The following is a 24,205-nucleotide window of genomic DNA, read 5'->3' as shown; positions in this document are numbered from 1 at the left end:
ATCAATATTTAATAGTTCATAGAATGTGAGATCAAACTAGAGTTCAGGCTGCTGAGAGTCTTGCTGTTCTGCAAAGTCCAATAATTACCATAAGTCATGGGGGAAGAGCTACCAAAAATTGTAAATGTTCACATCTTAAGAAAGAATAAAAAACTTATTAGGAATAACTTATAATGCTGTGTTTAGAAGATTAAATAAATTTCCAACAATGCAAATTTCCAACAATGCAGGGTAGTTGGTAGTCCTTATGGGCTATGTTAAGTAGTTGTTACTTTACATGTACTTATAATATATAGACTTAATGAACCTTTAAAAGAAACTTTAGGCTGGCACCGCGGCTCACTTGGCTAATTCTCCACCTGTGGCGCTGGCACCCCAGGTTCTAGTCCTGGTCGGGGCACCGGATTGTCCCGGTTGCTCCTCTTCCAGTCTAGCTCTCTGCTGTGGCCCGGGAGGGCAGTGGAGGATGGCCCAAGTGCTTGGGCCCTGCACCCTCTTGGGAGACCAGGAGGAAGCACCTGGCTCCTGGCTTCGGATCAGCACTTTTTTCTCATTTCACTTACATCTACCTATTTAAGGTTCATGGCATATCCTGTCCAATTCATAAAGTGTTCCATTATGCAGGAACCTATTTCCTTTCTGGCCTTCACTGGATTTAATTGTCTAGGTAATATTTTGCCATGCAGCCTTTTGTTATTGTTTCCTATCCCTTGCTTTTTCCATCTGCATTGGAAGTTCTCAGGTTAAGGATTCTGTGCTTTCTCTGTGCATCTCCTGAAGCTGCTAACAGGGGACACTGCAAGTCAGGGCTTACTACATAAGTACAGTTGTGTACTGTTCCAACAGTTAGTCTTTATCTGGATTAAATCTGTTACAGTGGTTTCTACTTTAAGTTTATTTTAGAAAATGATTCTTATTAGCAACACATTTTTTATCATATATATGAATGAACTTGAAAGTGAACTGTTCTCTTTGTAGTTTAGGAAAACTGTTTTTAATTTTTTTTAAAGATTTTTATTTATTTATTTGAAAGAGTTATGGAGACGGAGAGGCAGAGGTAAAGAGAGATCTTCCATTCACAACAGCCAGGACTGGGTCAGGCCAAAGCCAGGAGCCACGCTCTTCATCATGTCTCACACGTTGGTACAGGGGCCCAAAAACTTGGTCCAATTTTCACTGCTCTCCCAGGCCCATCAACAGGGCGCTGGATCAGAAGTGTAGCAGCCAGGACTTAAGCCAGCACCAGTATGGGATGCTGCTCCACTTCCTGCTGCTCCCTGCTAACGTGCCTGGGAAAGCAGCAGAGGGTGGTCCCACTGAGGCCCCTGCATCCATGAGGGAGACCGGGAAGAAGCTCCTGGCTCCTGACTTCTGCCTGGCTGTTTCGGCCTTTTGGGGAGTGAATCAGCAGACAGAAGGTTGCTCTTTCTCTCTCTCCCTGTCTCTCTCTCTCTAACTCCATCTTTCAAATAAATAACTGTTTAGAAAAAAATATAAGCACTGATAATGTTCAATGATAATGTGAACATGGAGAATGTTTTATGACTTTGATTTAATATGGTTAATACACATCTTTTTTTTTCAAAATATTTTCCTGAAATTTGTAACTTTAGCAAGATGTTACATAAGACTTTTAGTTGCTTGTATTTGTTGTGTGAAATTTGAAAGTTAAAAAACTGTTTTGATTTTCAGGTACATCATTGTGGTGGAGCATGATCTAAGTGTATTAGATTATCTCTGACTTCATCTGCTGTTTACATGGTGTACCAGGTGCTTATGGTGTTGTCACTGCGCCTTTTAGTGTTAGAGAAGGCAACTTAAAATTTTTTTCATATAATTTTCTCTGCTGTTCTAATGCTGATAAGATCTATATTATTATTAATACTGAGTACAGAGTTAGAGAGAAAGGGGGAAATAAAGAGGTCTTCCATCTGCTGGTTCATTCCCCAAACGGCTGCAATGGGCTAGGGCTGTGCCAGGCTGAAGCCACGTGGGTGCAGGGGCCCAAGGACTTGGGACATCTTCCCCTGCTTTCCCAGGAGCATTAGCAGGGAGCTGGGTTGGAAGTAGAGCAGCCAGGGCTCAGACAGGTGCCCATATAGGATGCTGGCATTGCTGGTGAGGGCTTAACCCACTATGCCACAGCGCCAGCCCCAGCTAAGGTTCTTTTGAGTATATGTTTTTATGTTAAAACTTTAAGTTGTTTAAAAATGTTTTTGAAGTCCTGATTTGGGCCAAATAAATGTATCTCTTCATTAATTCTGTGAATACCTTTCTTCTAGGCTAAGTATACATGTTAAATGACATGGTTAGATTAGCTGTCAAGAACTCCCTAAACTTCTGATACTTGCTTTCTTTTATTTCACTTATATATAGGAAACACTGAAAAGGGGATATTTTACTGCTTATGAAATAATTCCCTGTAGGGGCCAGCGTGTGGTGCAGTGGATTTAAGCTGCTGCCCGCAGTGCTGGCATCCCATATGAGCACCAGTTTGAGTCTTGACTGTTCCACTTCCAGTCCAGCTCCCTGCTAACATACTTGGGAAAGCAGTAGAAGACAGTCCAAGAGCCTGGGCTCCACCCATATGGGGAACTTGGGTGAAGCTGCTGGCTCCTGGCTTCAGCCTGGCCCAGCCCCAGCTGTTGTGGCACATGAGGTGGATAGGAGATCTTCTGTCTGTCCCTCTTTCCCTTAACTCTGCCTTTCAGATAAAATAAATAAGCTTAAGATTAAAAAATAATAATTCATTGTAGAGAGGGATTCTCAGGTTTAATGTTTGTTTACTTTTAGTTATTGAGACCTTTTTGGGTAATGCTGGTTACCTATGTGTAGTGAAGCCAAAAACCTGATGAGAAAACAAATTTTTTTAATATATTTATTTGAAAGGCAGAGAACGAGATCTTTCATCAGCTGGTTTACTCCTCAAATGGCCACAATGGCCAAAGCAGGACCAAGCTGAAGCCAGGAGCCAGAAGCTTCATCCTGGTCTCCTATACGGGTGTAAGGGCCCAAGCACTTGCACCATCTTTTGCTGCTTTCCTGCTGCAGGCAGTGGCTTTACCTGCTATGCCACAGTGCCGGCCCCTGAGAAAAAAAATCTTGGAGCAATAAAAATCAATTGATAATGAAAGGATGTGTTGGGAGGCCGGCACCATGGCTCACTAGGTTAATCCTCCACCTGAAGTGCTGGCATCCCATATGGCTGCTGATTCTAGTCCCAGCTGCTCCACTTCCAATCCAGCTCTCTGCTGTGGCCTGGGAAAGCAGTAGAAGATGGCCCAAGCACTTGGGCCCCTGCACCCATGTGGGAAACCTGGAAGAAGCACCTGGCTCCTGGCTTTCGGCACACAGATTGGCACAGTTCCACTCCGGATCAGCTAAACTCTGGCTGCAATGGTCATTTGAGGAGTGAACCAACGGAAGGAAAACCTTTCTCCCTGTCTCTCCCTCTCACTCTCTGAAACTCTTCCTCTCAAATAAGTAAATAAAATCTTAAAAAAAAAGTAAATGTGGATGGCATTTTATAAAAAAAAAAAAAAGGATGTGTTTTGTTGTGTGTGTGTGTGCACATATGTCCACACACTCATGGGCACATATATATATGAATGAATTAGTTAACATTTACAATAGATGCATGAAACAAACATGTTGTCGCTTCATTTTATGCAAACCTGTATGTTAGGAAAATTCCATAAGAAATTTTGTTTTATAAGGATTTGGTTTATTTATTTGAAAAATAGAGTTACAGAGAGAGGTAGAGCTGGAGAGAGAGAGGTCTTTTCTATCTGCTGGTTCACTCCTCAAGTGACCGCTGCAGCCAAAGTTTAGCTGATCCAAAGCCAGGAGCCAGAAGCTTCTTCTGGGTCTCCCACAGACATGGGCCGTCTTCTACTGCTTTCCCAGACCGTAGCATAGAGCTGGATCAAAAGTGGAGCAGCTAGGACTTGTACCAGCACCCTTATTGGAATCCAGTGCTGCAGGCTGGGGCTTTAGTCCACTGTGCCACAGCACCTGCCAGAAATTTAAAATCTATACATAGATTGCTCCCAGGAGAGCCTAGAATTTTGAGAAAGTTTGGTTTTTAATTGATCTTTACTAATCTGTGAACAATTTTCCTTCCAACAGGCATAAACATTTTCTTGGATGGCTATGTTCCAATAGAAAACTTGAGATTCAGAGATGCATCACTTGTTTTTAAAGTGGCTGAGACAGCAAATGAAGTTAAAAAGATGTGTATGTATAAATACCCAGGGATGAAGAAAAAGATGGGAGAGTTTGAGCTAGCCATTGTAGCTGGAGAGTTTACGGATTCTGAAATCATGGTGATGCTTGGGGAAAATGGTTAGTTTTCCTTATCTTATAATATGTAGAAAAGTCTGTTCTGTTAGTTTGGTAAATGAAAAAGTCCATGAAAAAGCCTTAATTCAGGGTTTTTTTTTTAATTTTTTTTTGACAGGCAGAGTGGACAGTGAGAGAGAGAGACAGAGAGAAAGGTCTTCCTTTTGCCGTTGGTTCACCCTCCAATGGCCGCCGCAGCCAGCGCACCGTGCTGATCCGATGGCAGGAGCCGGGTACTTCTCCTGGTCTCCCATGGGGTGCAGGGCCCAAGCACTTGGGCCATCCTCCACTGCACTCCCAGGCCACAGCAGAGAGCTGGCCTGGAAGAGGGGCAACCGGGACAGAATCCAGCACCCCGACCGGGACTAGAACCTGGTGTGCCGGCGCCGCAAGGCGGAGGATTAGCCTAGTGAGCCGCGGCGCTGGCCTTAATTCAGTTTTAAGGTTGTCAGCTAGGTTTTCAATTCACAAATTTTTCATTGTAGCCTCAAAATTTTGCAGCAATGTATATTTCAATCTCATTAATTCAAGTTAATACTTCTTGTTTCATGGCCTTCAATGGAGATGTTTTTCTCAGCTGGCTTTTCAGTTATTCAGCTTGCAAACTGACTAGGGAGAAAACAATTCCTATGCATAGTCTAGTTTAAAAAGTTTTTAAATTTTCTACATTTTTATTTGAAATTTATTTTAAATTTAGGATAATTTACCTTTTAAATAGCAGATGCATTACCAGCATGTTTTTCTTTTCAAGATTATTTATTTGGAGGGCAAAGTTAGAAAAAGGCCTTCCATTCCCTGTTCACTTCCCAAATAGCCTCCATGGCTGGGACTGGGCTAGGACAGAGCCAGGAGCTTCATCCAGTCTCTCACGTGGGTGGCAGGAGTGCAGGCACTTTGACCATCTTCCACTGCCTTTTCAGGCACATTAGCAGGGAAGCTGGAACACAAGTGGAGCAGCCAGGACTTAAACTGGCACCCATATGGGATGTCAGTGTCCCAGGTAGTGGTTTAACCTGCTGTACCACAATGCTGGTCCCATATTACCAGCATTTTCTATGTTAAAGACAATGAATTTGAAAACTAAATAATCTGTACTTACTACTTTCATGACTTAAACTGATTTGAATTATATTCCTATAATTTAGAATGATAGGAGAAAACTTTCTATATAAATGTTATTGTAATAAATCAGTCTTCAGTTAAATATAGAAATTTTTAATTGGGTTGCAGTAATAACTATTTCATGTAAAATGTAAGATGCTGGTATCATAAAACAGCCTAGTGAATTATGTGCATTGATGATGTCGCTAAATAATTTTGTTAAACAATCTCAAGACTTAACACTTTATAGACCTGTCCATTTTTAAAATGGCCATTATAAGGTTGGAATAGTCTTTGTTCCTTTAATCAGATTAGAATGATTCATTTATTTGAAAGGCAGAAAGAAACAGCTCTGTCATTTGCCGTCTGTTCTCCAAATGTCCCTGACAGCTAAGACTGGAACAGGTAGAACCAGGAACTGGGAACTCAGTCTGAGTCCCCAACATGGGAGGCAGGGACCACCACTTGAACATACCAGGGTGAACCTTAGTAGGAAACTGGAATTGGGACTGGAGCTAGAACTTCAACCCTGTCAGGCATCCAAGCAATATACGGAATGTCTCCTCTCCAAGATAAAGTGTGTAACCTAAGGAATTAGATCTCTTTGCATCTGTTTCTCTCTTCCATCTCTCAAATAAAAATTTTAAAAATAAAAATGTATCCCCAAACCATCATTTCTCTCCATAGCAACAGCTTTTAGTGTGATCCAAATCAACATGTGTAACTATAGTTATATATAACATATCTAACTATATACATATAACAACATATATAACTATAGTTATATACATAGTTATATATATATATATAACTATAAAGTACAACTGGTCTTTTTTTTTTATCTTTTATTTAATGAATATAAATTTCCAAAGTACGACTCATGTGTTACAATGGCTTCCCCCCCCATACCGTCCCTCCCACCCACAACCCTCCCCTTTCCCACTCCCTCTCCCCTTCCATTCACATCAAGATTCATTTTCGATTATCTTAATATACAGAAGATCAGCTTAGTATACCTTAAGTGAGTATTTCAACAGTTTGCTCCCACACAGAAACATAAAGTGAAAAATAATAGATGATTTTTTTAAAATGATGATGAAATCAGATCAGACCTATTGTCATGTTTAATCCCAGTGAGAGTCAAGTTGGGAATTGATAATTTCTTTCTTTCTTTTTTTTTTTTTTTTTTACAGAAGATCAGTTTAGTGTACATTAAGTAAAGATTTCAGTCGTTTGCACCCCCATAGAAACACAAAGTGAAATATACTGTTTGAGTACTCATTATAGCATTAAGCCTCAGTGTACAGCACGTTAAGGACAGAGATCCTACATGAGGAGTAAGTGCACAGTGACTCCTGTTGTTGACTTTACCAATTGACACTCCTGTTTATGGCATCAGTAATCTCCCTATGCACCAGTTATGAGTTTCCAAGGCTATGGAAGCCCCTTGAGTTCTCCGACTCTTATCTTGTTTAGACACGGTCATAGTCAAAGTGGAGGTTCTCTCCTCCCTTCAGAGAAAGGCACCTCCCTCTTTGAAGACCTGTTCTTTCCACTGGGATCTCACTCACAGAGATCTTTTTGCCAGAGTGTCTTGGCTTTCCATGCCTGAAATACTCTCATGGGCTTTTCAGCCAGATCCGCATGCCTTTAGGGCTGATTCTGAGGCCAGAGTGCTATTTAGGACATCCGCCATTCTATGAGTCTGCTGAGTATCTCACTTCCCATGTTGGATCACTCTCCCCTTTATTTATTCTATCGGTTGGTGTTAGCAGATACTAGACTTGTTTATGTGCTCCCTTTGACTCTTAGTCCTTTCATTAAGATCAATTGTGAACTGAAATTGATCACTTGGAGTAGTGAGATGGCATTGGCACATGCCACCTTGATGGGATTGAATTGGAATCCCCTGGTATGTTTCCAACTCTACCAATTGGGGCAAGTCAGCCCGAGCATGCCCCAAATTATACATCTCTTCCCTCTCTTATTCCCACTCTTATGTTTAACAGGGATCACATTTCAGTTAATTTTCAACACTTAAGAATAACTGTGTGATAATTACAGACCATTTATTTTTAATTTTTTAATTTTTTTTTTGATAGGCAGAGTTAGTGAGAGAGACAGAAAGAGTTATAGACAGTGAGAGAGACAGAGAGAAAGGTCTTCCTTCCGTTGGTTCACTCCTCAAATGGCTGCCACAGCCAGCGCTGCACCAATCTGAAGCCAGGAGCCAGGTACTTCCTCCTGGTCTCCCATGTGGGTGCAGGGCCCAAGCACTTGGGCCATCCTCCACTGCACTCCCGGGCCACAGCAGAGAGCTGGCCTGGAAGAGGGGCAACCGGGACAGAATCCGGTGCCCCAACCGGGACTAGAACCCAGGGTGCCAGTGCTGCAGGCAGAGGATTAGCCAAGTGAGCCACGGCACCAGCCCCTACACAGATTCTTTTAAAGTCTCTCCCTTTTACTAAACAACTAGAATAGCATCTTTGCCCAAGAACAAAGGAATAGAAACCAAGCACGCATGTACTGCAGCTTTGACTTTCAAAAGCACTTGGAAATCTCCACCAAGCCAGAGCTGCATAAGATGGAACATGTTTCCCCCTGCAGGCCGACTCCGGCCACCTCGTGAGCTGTCAGAAAGAGACCTCCAAAACATGCACCACTCTTGCTGCAGAGGGAAAAGGATTGATCCCGCCTGTTTTCAGGGATGTGTGAGAGGGCAAGCTGGGAGGAAGAGGCCACTGAGATCCATCCTTTTGCATAGTTTTGAGACATCCAGGTGAGGACAGGATGGTGACTTTCTCCTTCCCCTACACCTCAAACAGAAAGAAGCATGAAGCATCAACTTTCCCCCTTCTAGTTTGCCCTTGGATAATCAGCCCTGGGTTATCTCATTATATGCACGTGGACTCACAGGAAGATGGGTGAGAAGCTAGGCTGGCCTGCGACTGCTTCCTGTAATTCTGTGACACTTCGAGGCTCACTTTATGCCCAGGATTATTCTCCCTTCTCAGAGTGAATGTGTTTATGTGTCCAATTCTTAACGTTTTATCTTCTCACCCACCTGGGTTGTCTGTTTTGATGGATCATGCAAGGTAAGAATCTAACAGTACTTATTTTCTAAAGTATTAAGCAATTTTTCTTGATATAACTGACATTTCACCTACACCAACCTCCACAGGTTTCAGTCTGTACTGCTTCACAAGGATTAAAATCTCATATGGCAAGTGAATGATGAATAAGAAGCAACTTAGTAGACATGGCTGCTCCATCCCCGAGACAGAAAAGGGTACACAGTCAGCTCTCAGTGCTCATGGGGGACAAGGTCCTCAGAACCCCAGCAGACAATGAAATCTGTGCTCAGGGTCCTTATAGAAAGTGATGTAGTATTTGCATATCACCTACACAAATATTGTGATATCTTTTTTTTTTTTATTGCTAGAAAAAGAATCTGATTGCCTGGTTCACTCCTCCAAAAGGTTCACAATGGCTGGAACTGAGCTGGGGGCCTGAAGGCAGAAGCTGGGGGTCAAATCCAGACTCTCTAATGCTGGTGCAGGTGTCCTAACTGGCATCTTAAAAGCTATGCTAGGGGACCAGCGCTGTGGTGTAGTGGGTAAAGCTGCTGCCTGCAGTGCCGGCATCCCATATGGGGGCTGGTTTGAGTCCCGGCTGCTCCACTTCCAATCCAGCTCTCTGCTGTGGTCTGAGAAAGCAGCAGAACTGGCCCAAGGCCTTGGGCCCCTGTACCCCTGTGGGAGACTCAGATGAAGTTCCTGGCTCCTGGCTTCAGATGGGCCCAGTTCCGGCTGTTGGGGCCATTTGGGGAGTGAACCAGCAGATGGAAGCCCTCTCTCTGCCTCTGCCTCTCTGTAACTCTCTTTTTTTTTTTCTTGTGATTTTAATTTATTCATTTACATTCTACTGGGTTTTATACATTTTTGATTTACATGCAGCAATTGTACATATCTTTAGGATACAGTGTGATATTTCAACACCTGTATACACTGGTACTGATCAAAGCAGAGTGATTAGCTTTTCAATTTCCTCATCATTCTTTATGCTTGGAGGGAATGAGCTTCTCTCTTCCAGTTCTTCATAAAACATATAATAAGTAACCTTTTTTTAGCTTGCATGAATATTAATTTTTCCCAAAGAAACCTTTTATTAAATGAGTACAAATTTCTTAAGTACAACTTTAAGAATATAGTGATTCTTCCCAACATGCCTGCCCTCCCACCTCAATTTCAACCCCACCTCCTCCTCCCTCTTCCATTCCCATTCTCCATTAAGGAAAAAAAAATACTGCTCCTCCACAGTCAAGACAACGGCTGTTCAACTCATTGCTTCTCAAAGTGTCAATTTCACTTTTTTTTGTCTTTTAAAATTTTTTTTTTAACTTTTATTTAGTAAATATAAATGTCTGAAGTACAGTTTGGCTTCCATAGCCTTGGCAACTCATGACTAGAGCCTAGGGAGATTACTGACGCTATTAACAAGAGTGTCAAATTGTTAAGTCAACAACAGGAGTCACTGTGTACTTACTCCTCATGTGGGATCTCTGTCCTTAATGTGTTGTTCAATGTGAATTAATGCTATTACTAGTACCGAAACAGTATTTTACACTTTATGTTCTGTGTGGGTGCAAACTGATGAAATCTTTACTTAATATATACTAAACTTATCTTCTGTATATAAAGATAATTAAAAATGAATCTTGATGTGAATGGAATGGGAGAGGGAGCAGGAGATGAGAGAGGTGCGGGTGAGAGGGAAGTTATGGGGGGGTGGAGAAGCCATTGTAACTCTGACTTTCAAGAAGAATAAATGTTAAAAAAAAAAAAAAAAAGCCAGGCTATATTCCTGCCACCTCCTATATATTTTGTATCAGTCTTACAATATCCAATACAATGCAAATGCTATACAAATAGCTGTTTGTTTTGTTTTTTAGTTACACAATGATTTTATGGCTTGAGAACATAGACAAATTTATGCCACCAGGGCAGTGGCTGTGGGTGACTCCTATTTCCAAGTGCGGTGGGAGGACTCACTTGGTTTTGTGGAATGGAGCCAATCCTTGCATTCTGTTATCATAATCAGGCAGCATTTAGCGCCCGCATCCTCTCTGTTCCTCTCAGGGTGCTTTGAACAGCAGCAGCTTTTTTAATTAAATGATGGAGAGCAGGAGCAAGACCTCTGGACTTCAGGATGCTGGAGATTTCCTGGCCTGTCACAATGGCCAGTTGTGAGTCTGCTCCTTCACGTCGCCAGTGGGGGGCGCTGCGGGGACAACACAGAGCCCACTGGGACCGGCCCTTCCTGGGAGCCTGCATGCGGCCCCTGATGGCGGCAGAGCCAGACGACAGCTGGTTGACTGTATGTGCAGGGAATGTTCGTGCATGTTCAGTTCAGGCGCGAATTGTTTGCAGGTATTTTCAATCTGCAGTTGGTTGCATCCATGCATTGCAGAACCCAAGGGTGAACCCAGGGCCTGGCTTCAGTGCAGAAAACAGAAGCCATTCTAGGCCCCCCGCACCACGCGAGGTTCTCTCTCACAGGCCATCTTGCATGTATTACTGCGCCGCCTGGAACCAGGCCCCCTCCTTTGCTTAGAGAAGTTTTTCCTAGTTTATACAGAATATTACCTAGAATTGCTTACTGACATCCAAGAAAATGAATCCATCTGTACTACTTCAGGGATTGCATTGGGAAGTTAAAAGGCCAGGGATCAGGTAGCACCATCAGCATAAGATAGAATAGGCACCAGGTTAAGGATCAAAGATTCTAGTGGTTGAAAGTTTGGTTGGCCTTCATCTCCCTAATGTTCTCCAAATAGTGCCTTTTAAGCATTACCTAGTGTTGAAAAGCTTTCTCAAGACTCTTTCGTAATGGGTAATTACACAATCAGAGCTGAGTTACTTTACCTTAACGTTTATGCTATACAGACTTTCATGCACTCTTCATGGGCACCTTGATGTGCACATTTATAGCTCTTAGTAATATCTCTGTTACCAAGGAATACAAGGATGCTTTGAAACATTCGTGGAAAATGGGATGAAAAGATGATTTCATTTTAGCCAAAAAATCTTGAAATCCAAGCAATACTTTTTCAGAATATGCATTTTCATGAACACTTTCAAGCTCTTTTGTATTCATTGTTTAGAGCATTTGGGCACCAAAATAAACTTACCTTTTGATTTTATTTTTCATGAACTTTTTGAAGCACTCTTGAACAGAAGTTTTGATCTGGAGGGGGTTTTACACACTGACTGGTCAGGCGTGCTCCCCAAGAGAAGAGGAGCAGTGTATGCCCACCACTGTATATCCAACACTATCACCAGGCTGAAAGTAGGCATAAATCTATTTTAGGCATGAAAATATGCAAAATGCAGATTGAATCCATGTGATTTCCAAGGATGAAACTTTCCAAATTAGCGGTAAGAGGTGATTTTGTAGCCTGCTGTTCCTATCTTTTCTGGTAATTTCTCCTATCACCCACTTTGGAATGTCAGTATCACTATATATATATAAAGAAAATTGTGGGGCCGGTGTTGTAGCACACTGGATTAAGCCACTGCCCACCATGCCAGCATCCTGTATCAGTGCAGGCTGCTCCAATTTCAATCCAGCTCCCTGCTAATGCACCTGGGAAAGCAGCAACAGATGGCCCAAGTGCTTGAGTCCCTGCCATCCATGTGAGAGACCCAGATGAAGTTCCTAGCTTTGGCCTGGCCCAGCCCTGGCTGTTGCAGCCATCTAGGGAGTGAACCAGTGGGTAGAAGATCTCTCTGTCATCTGCCTTTCAGATAAATAATAAATTTAAAATATAATTAGGAATTACACTCCATCATGACTTTATTTGATGTTAAAATGCCCCATATTGGCCAGAGAGTCCTTTGAGCTAGCTCTGGTATAATTTACACTTATCTCCATCATTTTTTAACACTTTGTGACAAGCATAAAAGATATTCCAGTTCATGCTAATTTCCCTACTCCAGATCTAGAATCATCTAGATCCCTGGCTTGTCTTATTCAGAAATGGTATTGAGAACCCAACGTATGGGTAAAAGGGATGCATATTGCTACTTACAGTATCATTGCCTCAATCTCTGGTCAGCAGACACAGCTGGGAAATCTCATGTTTTTAAAAGAAACACAGCTACATACCCATAACTAGATTTCTGTTAAGAAATGTAAGTTCAAACTGGTACTTACAAGGAAAATCAAACATCACAAAATTCTTCCTAGCCTTCCAACTCCCTTCTCCAGCAGTGAAAACCTGATTCCTCACATCCCATATCCTCAATATACTTACGCATTCGATCACTCCTGTAATACACACAAACTCATAGCACTGTGTAAGACAAACCTAATAGTTCACTGTGTTTAGCCATTCTGGTATTTACACTCAAGGTTATACTGTCAAAGTACTGGACTCAAAAGTTCCTTGTGTTAGTTATTTTCCCTTCCTTTTCTCCCCTCCCCTTCTCTTTAGGGTGGCTAATTCTTTGGTACACAGTCAGATTCATTTTTTTTGTACTCCAGGATTTAGCTTTTTAAGGAGTTCCATAATTTGAAACCATACAGAAAAGATACTTAAAGATTTGTTGCTGTCCCGCCCCAGTCCCTTTCCAACCTACTCCCACCCACCTCCTGCAGGTAACCAACGTCGTCTGTTTCTGCCTCACCATTCCTAACTACCCCACCTCCTTTTAAAATATAAAGCACATTTATGTCTTTCCTCATCTACAAAAGGTACTACATATTATCCTCTCCTCTTCTTTCATTCACACTATATCCTGAAAACCAGCTCACATGTCTCTCTCATTCTTTAGAGCGACACAGTACCCCAATTTCCCATGTATGAACATTTAGATTTTTTGCTATATATTTCTATTACAAATCATGCTGCAGGTAATACAGTTGTGTACGCGTTTGTGCAAAAGACACACACGTTTGCTTCTGAGATATTGGTATACATCTGTCATTCCTTCATAATTTGCCTTTACGGATCACTTTGATTTAGGTCTCTTTATTTATTTATATTTTTTATTTTTGACAGGCAGAGTGGACAGTGAGATAGAGAGACAGAAAGGTCTTCCTTTGCCGTTGGTTCACCCTCCAATGGCCGCCGTGGTCAGCGTGCTGCGGCCTGTGCACCACGCTGATCCGATAGCAGGAGCCAGGTGCTTCTCCTGGTCTCCCATGGGGTGCAGGGCCCAAGGACTTGGGCCATCCTCCATTGCACTCCCTGGCCATAGCAGAGAGCTGGCCTGGAAGAGGGGCAACCGGGACAGAATCTGGCTCCCCGACCGGGACTAGAACCTGGTGTGCCGGCGCCGCAAGGCGGAGGATTAGCCTAGTGAGCCGTGGCGCTGGCTGATTTAGGTCTCTTGTACAGAACACGGAGCCAGCCTTGTTGGGTGAGCCACTTTGGGGTAAGCCCATCCACAACTATCATGTTATTTTACAATATCATTTCAGGTTGAGCACCCCTAATCTGAAATGCTCCAATATCTGGAATTTTCTGAGCACTGACACAATGCCACAGGTGAAAAATTCTACACCTGATTTGAGGTGACAAGTCTCAGGCACATTGAACCTAGTGTGCTAAATTACCTTCAGCACCTGTGTCGAAGGTAAATAGGAAGCATAAATGAATTTCACATTTAGACTTGAGGTCCATCCCCAAGTCATCTCATTATGCATGTGTAAATATTCCAAAATCCAAAATCTGAGATACTTCTGGTCGTGGGCTTGTCAAGTAAGGAACACGAAACCTGTACTACATGTAGTGTTATAATAGCACACTGTTCCCTGTAGGACAAGTTTGCTTTAATATTTTGGAAGGTTTATATTTTTGCTCTAGAGAGTACTTTTTTAACAGTACAAAGATAGTCATCAGAGATTTTAGTTCCTGCTTTTGTATTTGCTATGTCACTTTATAACAGCACCATCTGCCACTTATTATCTACAAAACGAAGGGCTTCTTCCTCCTTCCCCTTTTCCTCATCCATTTTTCATTATTGCTACTTTGTCACACATGTGATATTTACATACTGTAGTCCCACCCTTAGCCCTACCATTTAGTCTTAAAGCTACAGTTAAATAAACTGTATTATTGCTATTACGAGACATTTCCTAACTGTCTCCCGGCCAGAAGTTCTTTGTCTAATAGCATTTACCAGAGGGCCTACTCCATCACTGACAGGTACTGGACCTCCCATTTTGGGTGGGGGCTCAGCACAAACTACATCAGCATCTACTAGAGTCTGCGGTGCCACCGAGCACCACTAGGTGGAGCGCCAGTGCCGTGGCTGCTGCAGAATGACAGCTGGATTCCAGGAGCTCAAGACCACAGAGCACAATCCCGGAAAAGGCTTGAAGGGCTCTAGATTCTCTAACTGGGCTAAAACCAGATCACGAAGTAAGAGAGGTGGCTGGTTTTTCAAATGGCAGAATCCCAACCGAAAAATGATATATAAACAGGGCCCTCCTGAAATTCCGCATTTCGGATCTATTTTCTACTCTTCCCACTCACTCCCCACAGGAGTTGGGGATGTCCTCCCAACCCAGCCATGCCAACCTGGCGGGTAGGGGCTCTGGTGATAACTGCCAGGAATTCGTCTTGTACTACGAAGGCCGTGCTTCTGGAGGGGAATTAAGGTCTCGGGAGGCTGACTTTGCTATATTGCTGGCATCACACCATCCTCTCCTACTTTGGTTGTCATTGGTCTTACAGGATACTGATTCCTGATTTGTCTTTACTACCCGTACCCCAAGGCTCCCTTTAACTCTTTTTCTACCAGAAATTATGCCTTTCCGAGATTGTCACCTCACAATTTTCAGACGTTTTTATTCAGTCAGTGCTCACATGAACCTGGTTTTCACAGTATTCCTAAATGTGGGTTGGACATTCTATTAGCTAACTCTTGGGCCCTCTGCTCTCCTGCTTCCTTAGGTGCAGTTTTCCATACCCCTCAAGACACCACTTTTCCACAAAAGCTTGTAGCAAGGGCTCAAAAAACTGCTTGACATTGCATACACAGGTAAGTTCAAAGCTGAAGGCGTGGGTCCTGGTGTGGATCATTTGTTTTTGGTAACTTCAGGAATTTGGTGACCAAGTTACAGCGAACTCATGATGGGCAGCTGAATTCACTTAGGATCTCACAGTCTCTACTAAGGTCTCATTGGCTAAGAGGGATTTCTCAAAAAGGAGATTAATTCTTTTCCCAAGAGAACAATGGCTTTGCTCCAACTCCTAGGGACTTGGCGATTTTCCTGCCAGAAGTGGAACATGCTTCACACCCACACCCACACGACAGGTATTTCAAGAGCCTTGGGACCAGTCAAAAGCCGTGACGAGCAACTGCTTTTAGTGCTGCTTATCCCCTGGAGAGCTTGCAAGATGAACTTCCACTCAAAACCCATCATCTTGTGATCAGTAAATAGATCAGCACAGCTCCTCCCAGCCTGGCAACGTGTTTTTGTTCAGGTAACCTCCCAGCCTGGCAACGTGTTTTTGTTCAGGTAACGGAGAGCCCCATTTCCTTCTGTGAACAATATATATAATCTTTTTGCTTAAATTACTGCGTTGTCACGTAAAACTGAATTCTATGGTGTGACTTAATCTGCTTCACTCATAACCACTTGTTGGTGTTTACTTCCAGAATTTCATGTACAAATAGGAGTTGAAGCCCATGCAAGGGTTCTCTTTACCAAAACAGGTACACTGTATTGCACATACATTACTGAACTTTGCTTTCACTGAACATTCTTTGTATTAGGACTAAAGGTCTTCATTCTGCTTTGTACAGCTTCTTAGCATTCACTGATAAAATGTATCATTTCATCAGTCTCTTGTGATGAATAGCCTTATCCACACATATCCCGTAACTGGGACTGCAGGATTAAAACGTTTTAAGTGTACTGCTGGATGACAGAAAGCAAGCTACTGGCCATTTGAATTATACCAATTTACAACTTCATCAGCAATGTAAAGACTGTTTATCTACTTATGAATTTCTGTCAATCTGAACTTTTAATCCATTTTCATTTTACTTGGGAATCAGAGAGAGATCTTCCATCCACTAGTTCACACCTAAGTTCCTGCAAGAGCCAGAGATGGGCCAAGCCAAAATCAGGAGCTGGGAACAATGCGGGTCTCTCACATGAATGGCATTACACCTGCTGCCGCCTGGTGTGCAATTAGCAGGGAGGCAGATCAGAAGAGGAGCCAGGACACCGCCCAGTCTTTCCCATGTAGGATGTGGGCATCCCAAGCAGTGTCTTCACCATCGTATCAAACTCCTACCCCCAAACTGAACTTCTAATTTGTACTTCTCTTATTATGAGAGTACTTTTCTGTGTGCTCAGTGACTGTCATCTATTTCTACATTTTACCCACTTAACAAAATTTGAATATCATTCAGTCTATCATTTCTCCTTTGACATAATCTATGGCATTTTCTTACATAAAGACTTGTTAACATGGATTTATTAACCTTTCCTATAGATTCAGAATCACAGATAACTATTTCCCACTAACATTATAAAACAAACTAGAGGAAAGAGGTAAAATTAAATTTACTCTCATCCTTACACTCACAGGGGATTTAAAGCAAGATATACCCTGGTCATAGCTCCCACATTACCTCTGTTTCTTTGAAAAAGTTACACATAGTTGATGAAAGTTGTCTCTGGAACTGTTTCCCTTCCCAGTGGGCTTATCATGGCTAAAATCTATCAATATCTTGTCTTCAGCCAACAAGGGAAACCCTCATTTGGAGCAGAGGCCTTCCAGGGGCTACTGCATAAGAATTCAAGCACCAAATCAGCACTATGTCCACAAATGAAACTATGCAGTAAGAACAGAAACTGCCCATCCATAACATTACAGAAAGGGACAGCGTTTGCCATGATTGTGCTTATTTCTGGTTGAAGTGAGAATGAATGAAAACTGTACAAAGAAGTACTACTATGCTCTTCCTATAATTATACTCATTATCAGCTACCACTTGAGTAACTATTAGCTGTTTTGGCTTTTAATTCTTTAAAAAAATTTAACGACAAAAAAAAAAATTGAAAAGCAGGGTTCAGAGAGGTAAGAATTATATACAAGGGAACAGCAATGGTGATGCATCCGAGTTCCTGCTGTCCATGTGACAGACCTAGATTGCATTCCCACCTGCTGGCTCTGACCCTGGGCAAGCTCCAGTAACTGCAGGCATTTAGGGAGTGAACCAGTGGGTGGGAATTCTCTCTCAAACAAATATAATAAATTTTAAAGGAAAATTGTGTCCAAGTTTAAATAGCTATTACCTGGCACTATTATAAAACTTAGGCAATTCTTGTCATATTACCAAGATGGTTCAAATAAATTATGTGGCTGGTAAGCTATCTAGATTATTTGAAATTTTTTTAAAAAGCTACATGATGATTTGGGTCATTCCACATTATTTCCATAAAAAACTAAAAGGGTCTGTTTTTCTTCTGGCTTAGAGTCTGAGTCAACTCAGTATCCCATGGGTACTATCACATGCTAACAAAACACACACTCATTGTGCGTTTGCTGAATGAGTGATATGCAACTGAGCGCCACTTGCCTAGCACATCAGTTACATAATCCATGCACTTCAGTTATGTTAGGAGGAAAAAGGATGCCAGTTAGGTATTGAGTCTATGAAGCCTAAAGCAGTGGGCTGGAAAGGTAAGTATTAAGTTGTAAGAAAAATATCTGCAATCATTTCAAATCTGTACGCAAATCCTATTACAAAAAAGGTACACATTGATTTGATCAATAAAGGTTAATTTCTGGTATCTCAAAGATTTTTGTCTCTGATACCAATTATGAAACTCATTATTAGACTTCATAACTGTTGAAATGACTTGGATTCATGAATTATTCATAAGTAAAACAGGGACTCTTCAGTGTGCCTATCAGAATATTTGATTTTTATTAACCATTTTACAAAACTAACAATTTTTGGTCTACAATTTCATTTGCTTTGGTCTCATGAAGACATTGAGCCTCTGACTGTATATCTTGTGAGAGAAACTTCTCAGAAAAGGTAAGTGATTGTGAGAGCCAAATTTTTGTGCATTCTATTAAAAAATGAAACGCGCATATTAGAAGCATCACATATTTAATGTCAGAATTTGAATTCAAGTACAAAAATTAACACATGATTTCAACATTTAAAAACTATAACATTTCTTATTCAAACAATACAGTGAATATCAAAAACACAAATGAAGCACAACTATAAAAACCTTAAATACATTAACAGCAAAATTATAATTTATTCTTGTAACAAATAATTATTAACCAAAGTATTTATAGTTATTTACAAGGACCACAATGGCAGGCTATATTTTCTTTAGTACTGCATAAAATTTGCATCTTATCTTTTGCCTCATTAATTCTTTCTACATAATAGTCAGATGCTTCCCATTAAATAACTGTTCTAATCTCCAATACAGATAGTGATCCTTGCTAATCAAATCTGGTATAATCATTTTCTTCCAGTGTTGTAGTATGTGTATAATGCTACCTCGTGAAGTTATTATGCAAGAAATTAACATAAACCACTTTGGGCCCAACTTCCCACTCAGGAATTAGAAGCAAATCCCAAAAGTTTAAAAAGAACAGCAGTTTGCTGTACCTTTATTAAGGGAAACCACTGAATAACTTTTTAAACTTTGCATTTTTATAAATGCTATAATTCTGTCATTCAGAGTTATAGCTGATGTTTAGTATGCTGGAATAAATATTACCTTTGTAAAACCAAATGTGCAAACCCGATTCTAAAATAAAACAGTATTTTAATTTGCATGCTTTATACAGAGATATTTTCATACTAATGTTTACAATATTTTCTTCAGAAGAATGAGGCCTGATTGGAGATAAATAGTCGCTGTCCAACATGGCTGCCATTAGCAAGTGATACTGTTGGTGACAAGGGATAGCTTGGATAAGAATAAGGCCTTGAAGTATAAGGAAGCACGCTGGGAGTCCCAGAAGAGAGGGTAGCACTAACAGGGGAAAGACTATTTACTGAGCTGCGACGGAAATTGTAGTCTGTAAATAAATACATGAACAATTATGGTGCACATCTTCATGGACACAAATTTAATTCAAAGACACAAAGCATTAAAACTATAATCACATTTAACATAATGTTCAAACATTCAAAATACTGATATATACTGGTGGTAAGACTATTTCAGCATTCACTGCAAGGCAAATCCTGATAGTTTGGTCAGTATCATGTTTCCTTCACTCACGCAATGCTTCAGAGATCTTACTAGAATGAATTCTGGGATATTATTATTTTGATCACAGAAAAAGAGAACCTCTGATTCCTCTTGCTCTTCAAAGAAGCTTATTTTAAAATTGGTACTGACACTAAGGGGTAGTCCACGAAGGAATGATAAAAATCAGCGAATTCATGTTTGCTTCTTTTTTGTTTTGAAACTGTTAGGCATCAAACCAGCAAAAAACATTTATCCCTTTACTGCAGAAAACATTTGGTAAACTAACTGCCTAATATTTCATTATTTAAATACTAACATAGACATATATTTGTAACTCAACACATCAATTTAACATTAGATTCCTACTGGTACCACAAAACAGTAAAATGAATCATCTCCATAAAATAAACTTCAAGAAACCATTATCAACTTACAGTATAGAAAAATATCCAAAAATTAAACCAAATTATTTAAAAAATTATACCTCAAATATTACTGTTCCACAATAAACATTCATCTAATGCAATAATAATTTTCTGCTTCATTAATTAGAATTTTATATAAGTTGGTATAAAGACCAAATCTTTAAATCCTGTACTTTCCAAAAACTCAACTACGTTCTTTAGTGTAGAATAAACCCAGGGTATAACAAAGACTATAAAATGATTATTTATAAAAGTTATGGTGTTTTGGGGAATAGAAGAAAAGAAATTAGGTCATCTAATGTACAGGTGAAACGTTTCTTCTTCTGTAACACTGTCCTGGTACTATAAATGAGGCCTAAAACACAGAGCACTAACTTAATGTTGTCATGGGACTTAATGTTTAGCCAACAGGAATGAGATCAACTGCAGGAGAGTAAGCTCAAGCAACATCAGAAAGGACCTAGTTAAGAAAAACAAATGAAAAAAATAAAAATCAGTTAAATATAGGTTTCATTTCTAGCATCGCAAAACTCTTCATTAAAATATTCACCTTTTAAATTTTTATCCATGATACCATAAAAGCAATAAAGCAGTTTATTTTTAAAGTATCTAGTTCAAGTTATTTTCAGTATTTTAGAACTGGAGAACTTACTTTGATATTTGATATCATTTGCTTTTCTAACATACAAGGTAGAATGCCTCCAAATATTACATATTTTTTTCTTCTTTGAAAAGATGCACTTTGCTTAAAGGGTACAGTATTGAGAATACACTGAAGCATCAGTGTTTCTTTGTATTCCCAAATAACTACTTTAAAGGAAGTTCTTTCCTATTCAAGAGTATTATGCAAACACAGTCAATTCCATATTAGCCACATGTACTTACAGTAAATCTATGCTCTTTGAATTTTAATGTGATCATTGATAAGATGATTTAGAACAGAACACTTTGGCAGGCAGAGAAATACAGTTTTAAAAGAGAAATTATTTTTGCTTTGAGTTGATATCCATTTGAGAGGTAATAAGGTAATACAGCTTGTTCAGAAAATGTACAGACAAGAAGTGTCTTCAGCAGATTTTAAAAAGTGAGCTGAACAATTTGAGTACTAGCACAGTATTTAGTAAACCTTCATTTCTCATAGGCCTCTGTTATAAACCTTTAAGTTTTTAAATTAAAAATACACTAATGAAGTATTGTCTTCCTATATCTTTAAGGGGACTAAATTACTCATAACAATTAAAAGCTGACTCTGATGACTTGGTTCATGTAGTATATTGACAAGACAAAAGAATTTCCCCCTAAAACTGCAAGATTAAAAACAAGCTGTATTTAGATGCTCACAAAATTTCATAACCATTTCAAAATAAATTTTAGCACAAAGACAATCTACATTCAGAAAACATTTAAGGGGTTAGAAACACAAAAATACCAAACTTAAGACAGACAAACTGCAAATACTTAACTAGTCGGCTAAACCTAAAAACAGAATGTTTTCCTTAGATCTAACATAGAATTTATATATCATGGAAAATGAAAAACAGAAATTTTCATTAATTTTTAGCAAATAATAAATTAATGAGTAAGTTACAATTCCTAGCATGCACTCACTTGCCTACCCCTGGTTTTGCTTCCCAATCTTCACTCCTGAGGTTTATGCCTTGGACTGATTCTGAACTGCCCTGTTCCCTTCTTAAGGAATGACACAGAGCCAGGTTCAGAATTTAAGTTTTACAGTAGGTGTTAAATCAGCTGTCTTAATGGTTTAAAAACTGAAGTATAATTTGCCTACCAAAAATGATTATTTCCTATAGTGTTCATCAACGAGTTTTGATAACTGTACAAATCCATGTAACCTGCACCTGAACAAAGTGTAAAACACATCCCCCAATCCAGAAGATTCTGCTGCCCTCCCCAGTCAGCCTTTCTTTTGCAGGCAACTAGTATCTACTACTGCCAGAGGTTAGTTCTGCTCCTCTTGGCATTCACAGAATGCATTTTTAAGTTATGTGTTATGTTATTTTTATCTGATTTCTCAATATAATTTCTAAATGTGGTATGTTCTGTGTTTCAGTAGTTGTTCCTTTTTATTATTATTCTATTGTATGATTTAGTTTAGGTCAAGATTTGGGAATGGGACTGCTGGGTTGTAGGGCAGATAGATACTGCTTAAGCCTCCTCCACTGTGATCATTTTATAGTCCCACCAGTAAAATAAAAGAGATCAACAGTGTTCTACATCCTCACGAACATTTGATATTCCCAGTGTGATTCCAGTTTTGATCAACAATGTGTTTACCATCCACTAGAACATCTTTGGTAAAGTATTCAAGTGTCATGTTCATTTTTATTGGCTTTGCCTTTTTATAGTTGACACTAATGAAGTTTCTGAATAATTAAATTCTCTAGTTCAAACATCACACACCAGAAGTTGAGACTCTGGAAGTCTCTATTCCAGGATCTATTTCAGTGATTAAGAGACTGATCTGAACTCCCACAGCTGAACAAGGAAAGAGTAAGTTAAGAAGTAGGCCTCCTGTTTCCTAGAAAAGCATTATTTCCATTTGACCCAGTGTTTTCACTTTGTCAGTCTCCTTCTCAAACATAGCTGAGAAAAGGACCTCAAGCAGTTATGGGCAGGCAGACAGAAGTGAAGTAGATGGCGACGCTTTCAGCTACCTGGCCTTTGTGTGCACCTACCCAGCCCTGCACCTCTATTTCAGTCCACGTAGCTCCTCACCCACCCTGTTTTACATGCTAAACTTTTATGCAGTACTTCCTAAATTTGAAGAAAAGGCCATTTATTAAAAGTAAAAAAGCGTGAGAACAACTGTTCTAATATAGGTAGCATTTTAAACAAATTATCTGGAATTTAAATTTATATCCTAAATGATAATAAATATTTGTATAGAACAAAGTTGATTTACATAAAGAATGCCATATAGGCTTAATTCTAAGTGTCAATTCTAACCAAGAAGTAATGACCAACTAGGAACCCAGGACTCATGTGGATTCGGAAAATATCTGGAAAGAGCAGATAAGTGGGTAATAACTGGAAACACATCACACACAGTTAAGTGTACAGGCTGGCAGTACATGGTCGAGGTAACTACTTGTCCTGTTACACAGCCACTATGGTGTGGCCCACTACCTATCCCTGACCAACGCACAACCTGGTAGTGAATACCACCAGTAAGTTTCTTAGAGAAAATATAAACAATAGATACACTGATATACCTAATTTCTTTCTAACTTTGTTTCTAATTCTATCTTACATATCTCAACCAAACCTCACTAATTATATCTAGCTGTATTCTGTCTTAAGTGAGACATAAATAAAGATGGGGAAAACCCTTAAGCAAAGAGACTTAAGAGTCAGCTCAAAGTATCTGCTTGGATGAATTCTAGCCAACTCTTTTTTTTTCCAACTTTTATTTAATAAATATAAATTTCCAAAGTACAACTCTTGAATTATAGCAGCTTTTCCCCCCATAACATCCCTCCCACCCGCAACCATCCCATCTCCCACTCCCTCTCCCATCCCGTTCTTCATCAAGATTCATTTTCAATTATCTTTATATACAGAAGATCAACTTAGTATATACTAAGTAAAGATTTCAACAGACTGCACCCACACAGACACACACAAAGTATAAAGTATTGTCTGAGTACTAGTAATACCATTAATTCACATAGTACAACACATTAAGGACAGAGTTCCTACATGGGGAGTAAGTGAACAGTGACTCCTGTTGTTGATTTAACAATTGACACTCTTATTTATGTTGTCAGTAATCTCTCATGGCTTTTTAGCCAGATCTGAATGCCTTAAGGGCTGATTCTGAGGCCAGAGTGCTGTTTAGGGCATTTGCCATTCTATGAGTCTGCTGTGTATCCTGCTTCCCATGTAGGATCATTCTTTCCTTTTTCATTCTATCAATTATTATTTGCAGACACTGGTCTTATTTATGTAATCCCTTTGACACTTAATCCTATCATTGTGATCAATTATGAACTTAAACTGATCACCTTAACAAATCTATTCTTTAATTTTCCATCTCATAATTAGCTTTATTTCTCCTTATT

The 24,205-nt window shown here is 40.0% G+C and overlaps 1 protein-coding gene across 10 annotated transcripts in view; it reads right to left on the bottom strand.

Moving 5' to 3' along the window:
• Positions 1-24,205, bottom strand: part of RBM46 (RNA binding motif protein 46) — a 107,814-nt gene that overhangs the window by 34,557 nt on the left and 49,052 nt on the right. For 3 of the 10 annotated variants that reach the window (XM_051819963.2, XM_051819966.2, XM_051819969.2), the window contains one exon: positions 19,380-20,583. The exons of 1 other annotated variant lie outside the window; for it this stretch is intronic. Coding sequence is in view for 5 of the 9 variants with exons in the window: in XM_051819969.2 (XP_051675929.1) it covers positions 20,573-20,583 (11 nt within the window). In the remaining 4 variants the exon portion in view is untranslated. Of the gene's footprint in view, positions 1-17,794; positions 20,584-24,205 lie in introns of those variants that run through there. 6 more of the 10 variants (XM_051819964.2, XM_051819967.2, XM_051819962.2 and 3 more) reach the window with 5 other exon arrangements.

This window comes from Oryctolagus cuniculus, chromosome 8, assembly GCF_964237555.1.
Source record: "Oryctolagus cuniculus chromosome 8, mOryCun1.1, whole genome shotgun sequence".
NCBI lineage: Eukaryota > Metazoa > Chordata > Mammalia > Lagomorpha > Leporidae > Oryctolagus > Oryctolagus cuniculus.
Note: the sequence above shows the minus strand (reverse complement) of the source record. Positions and strands in the feature narration are given on the sequence as shown.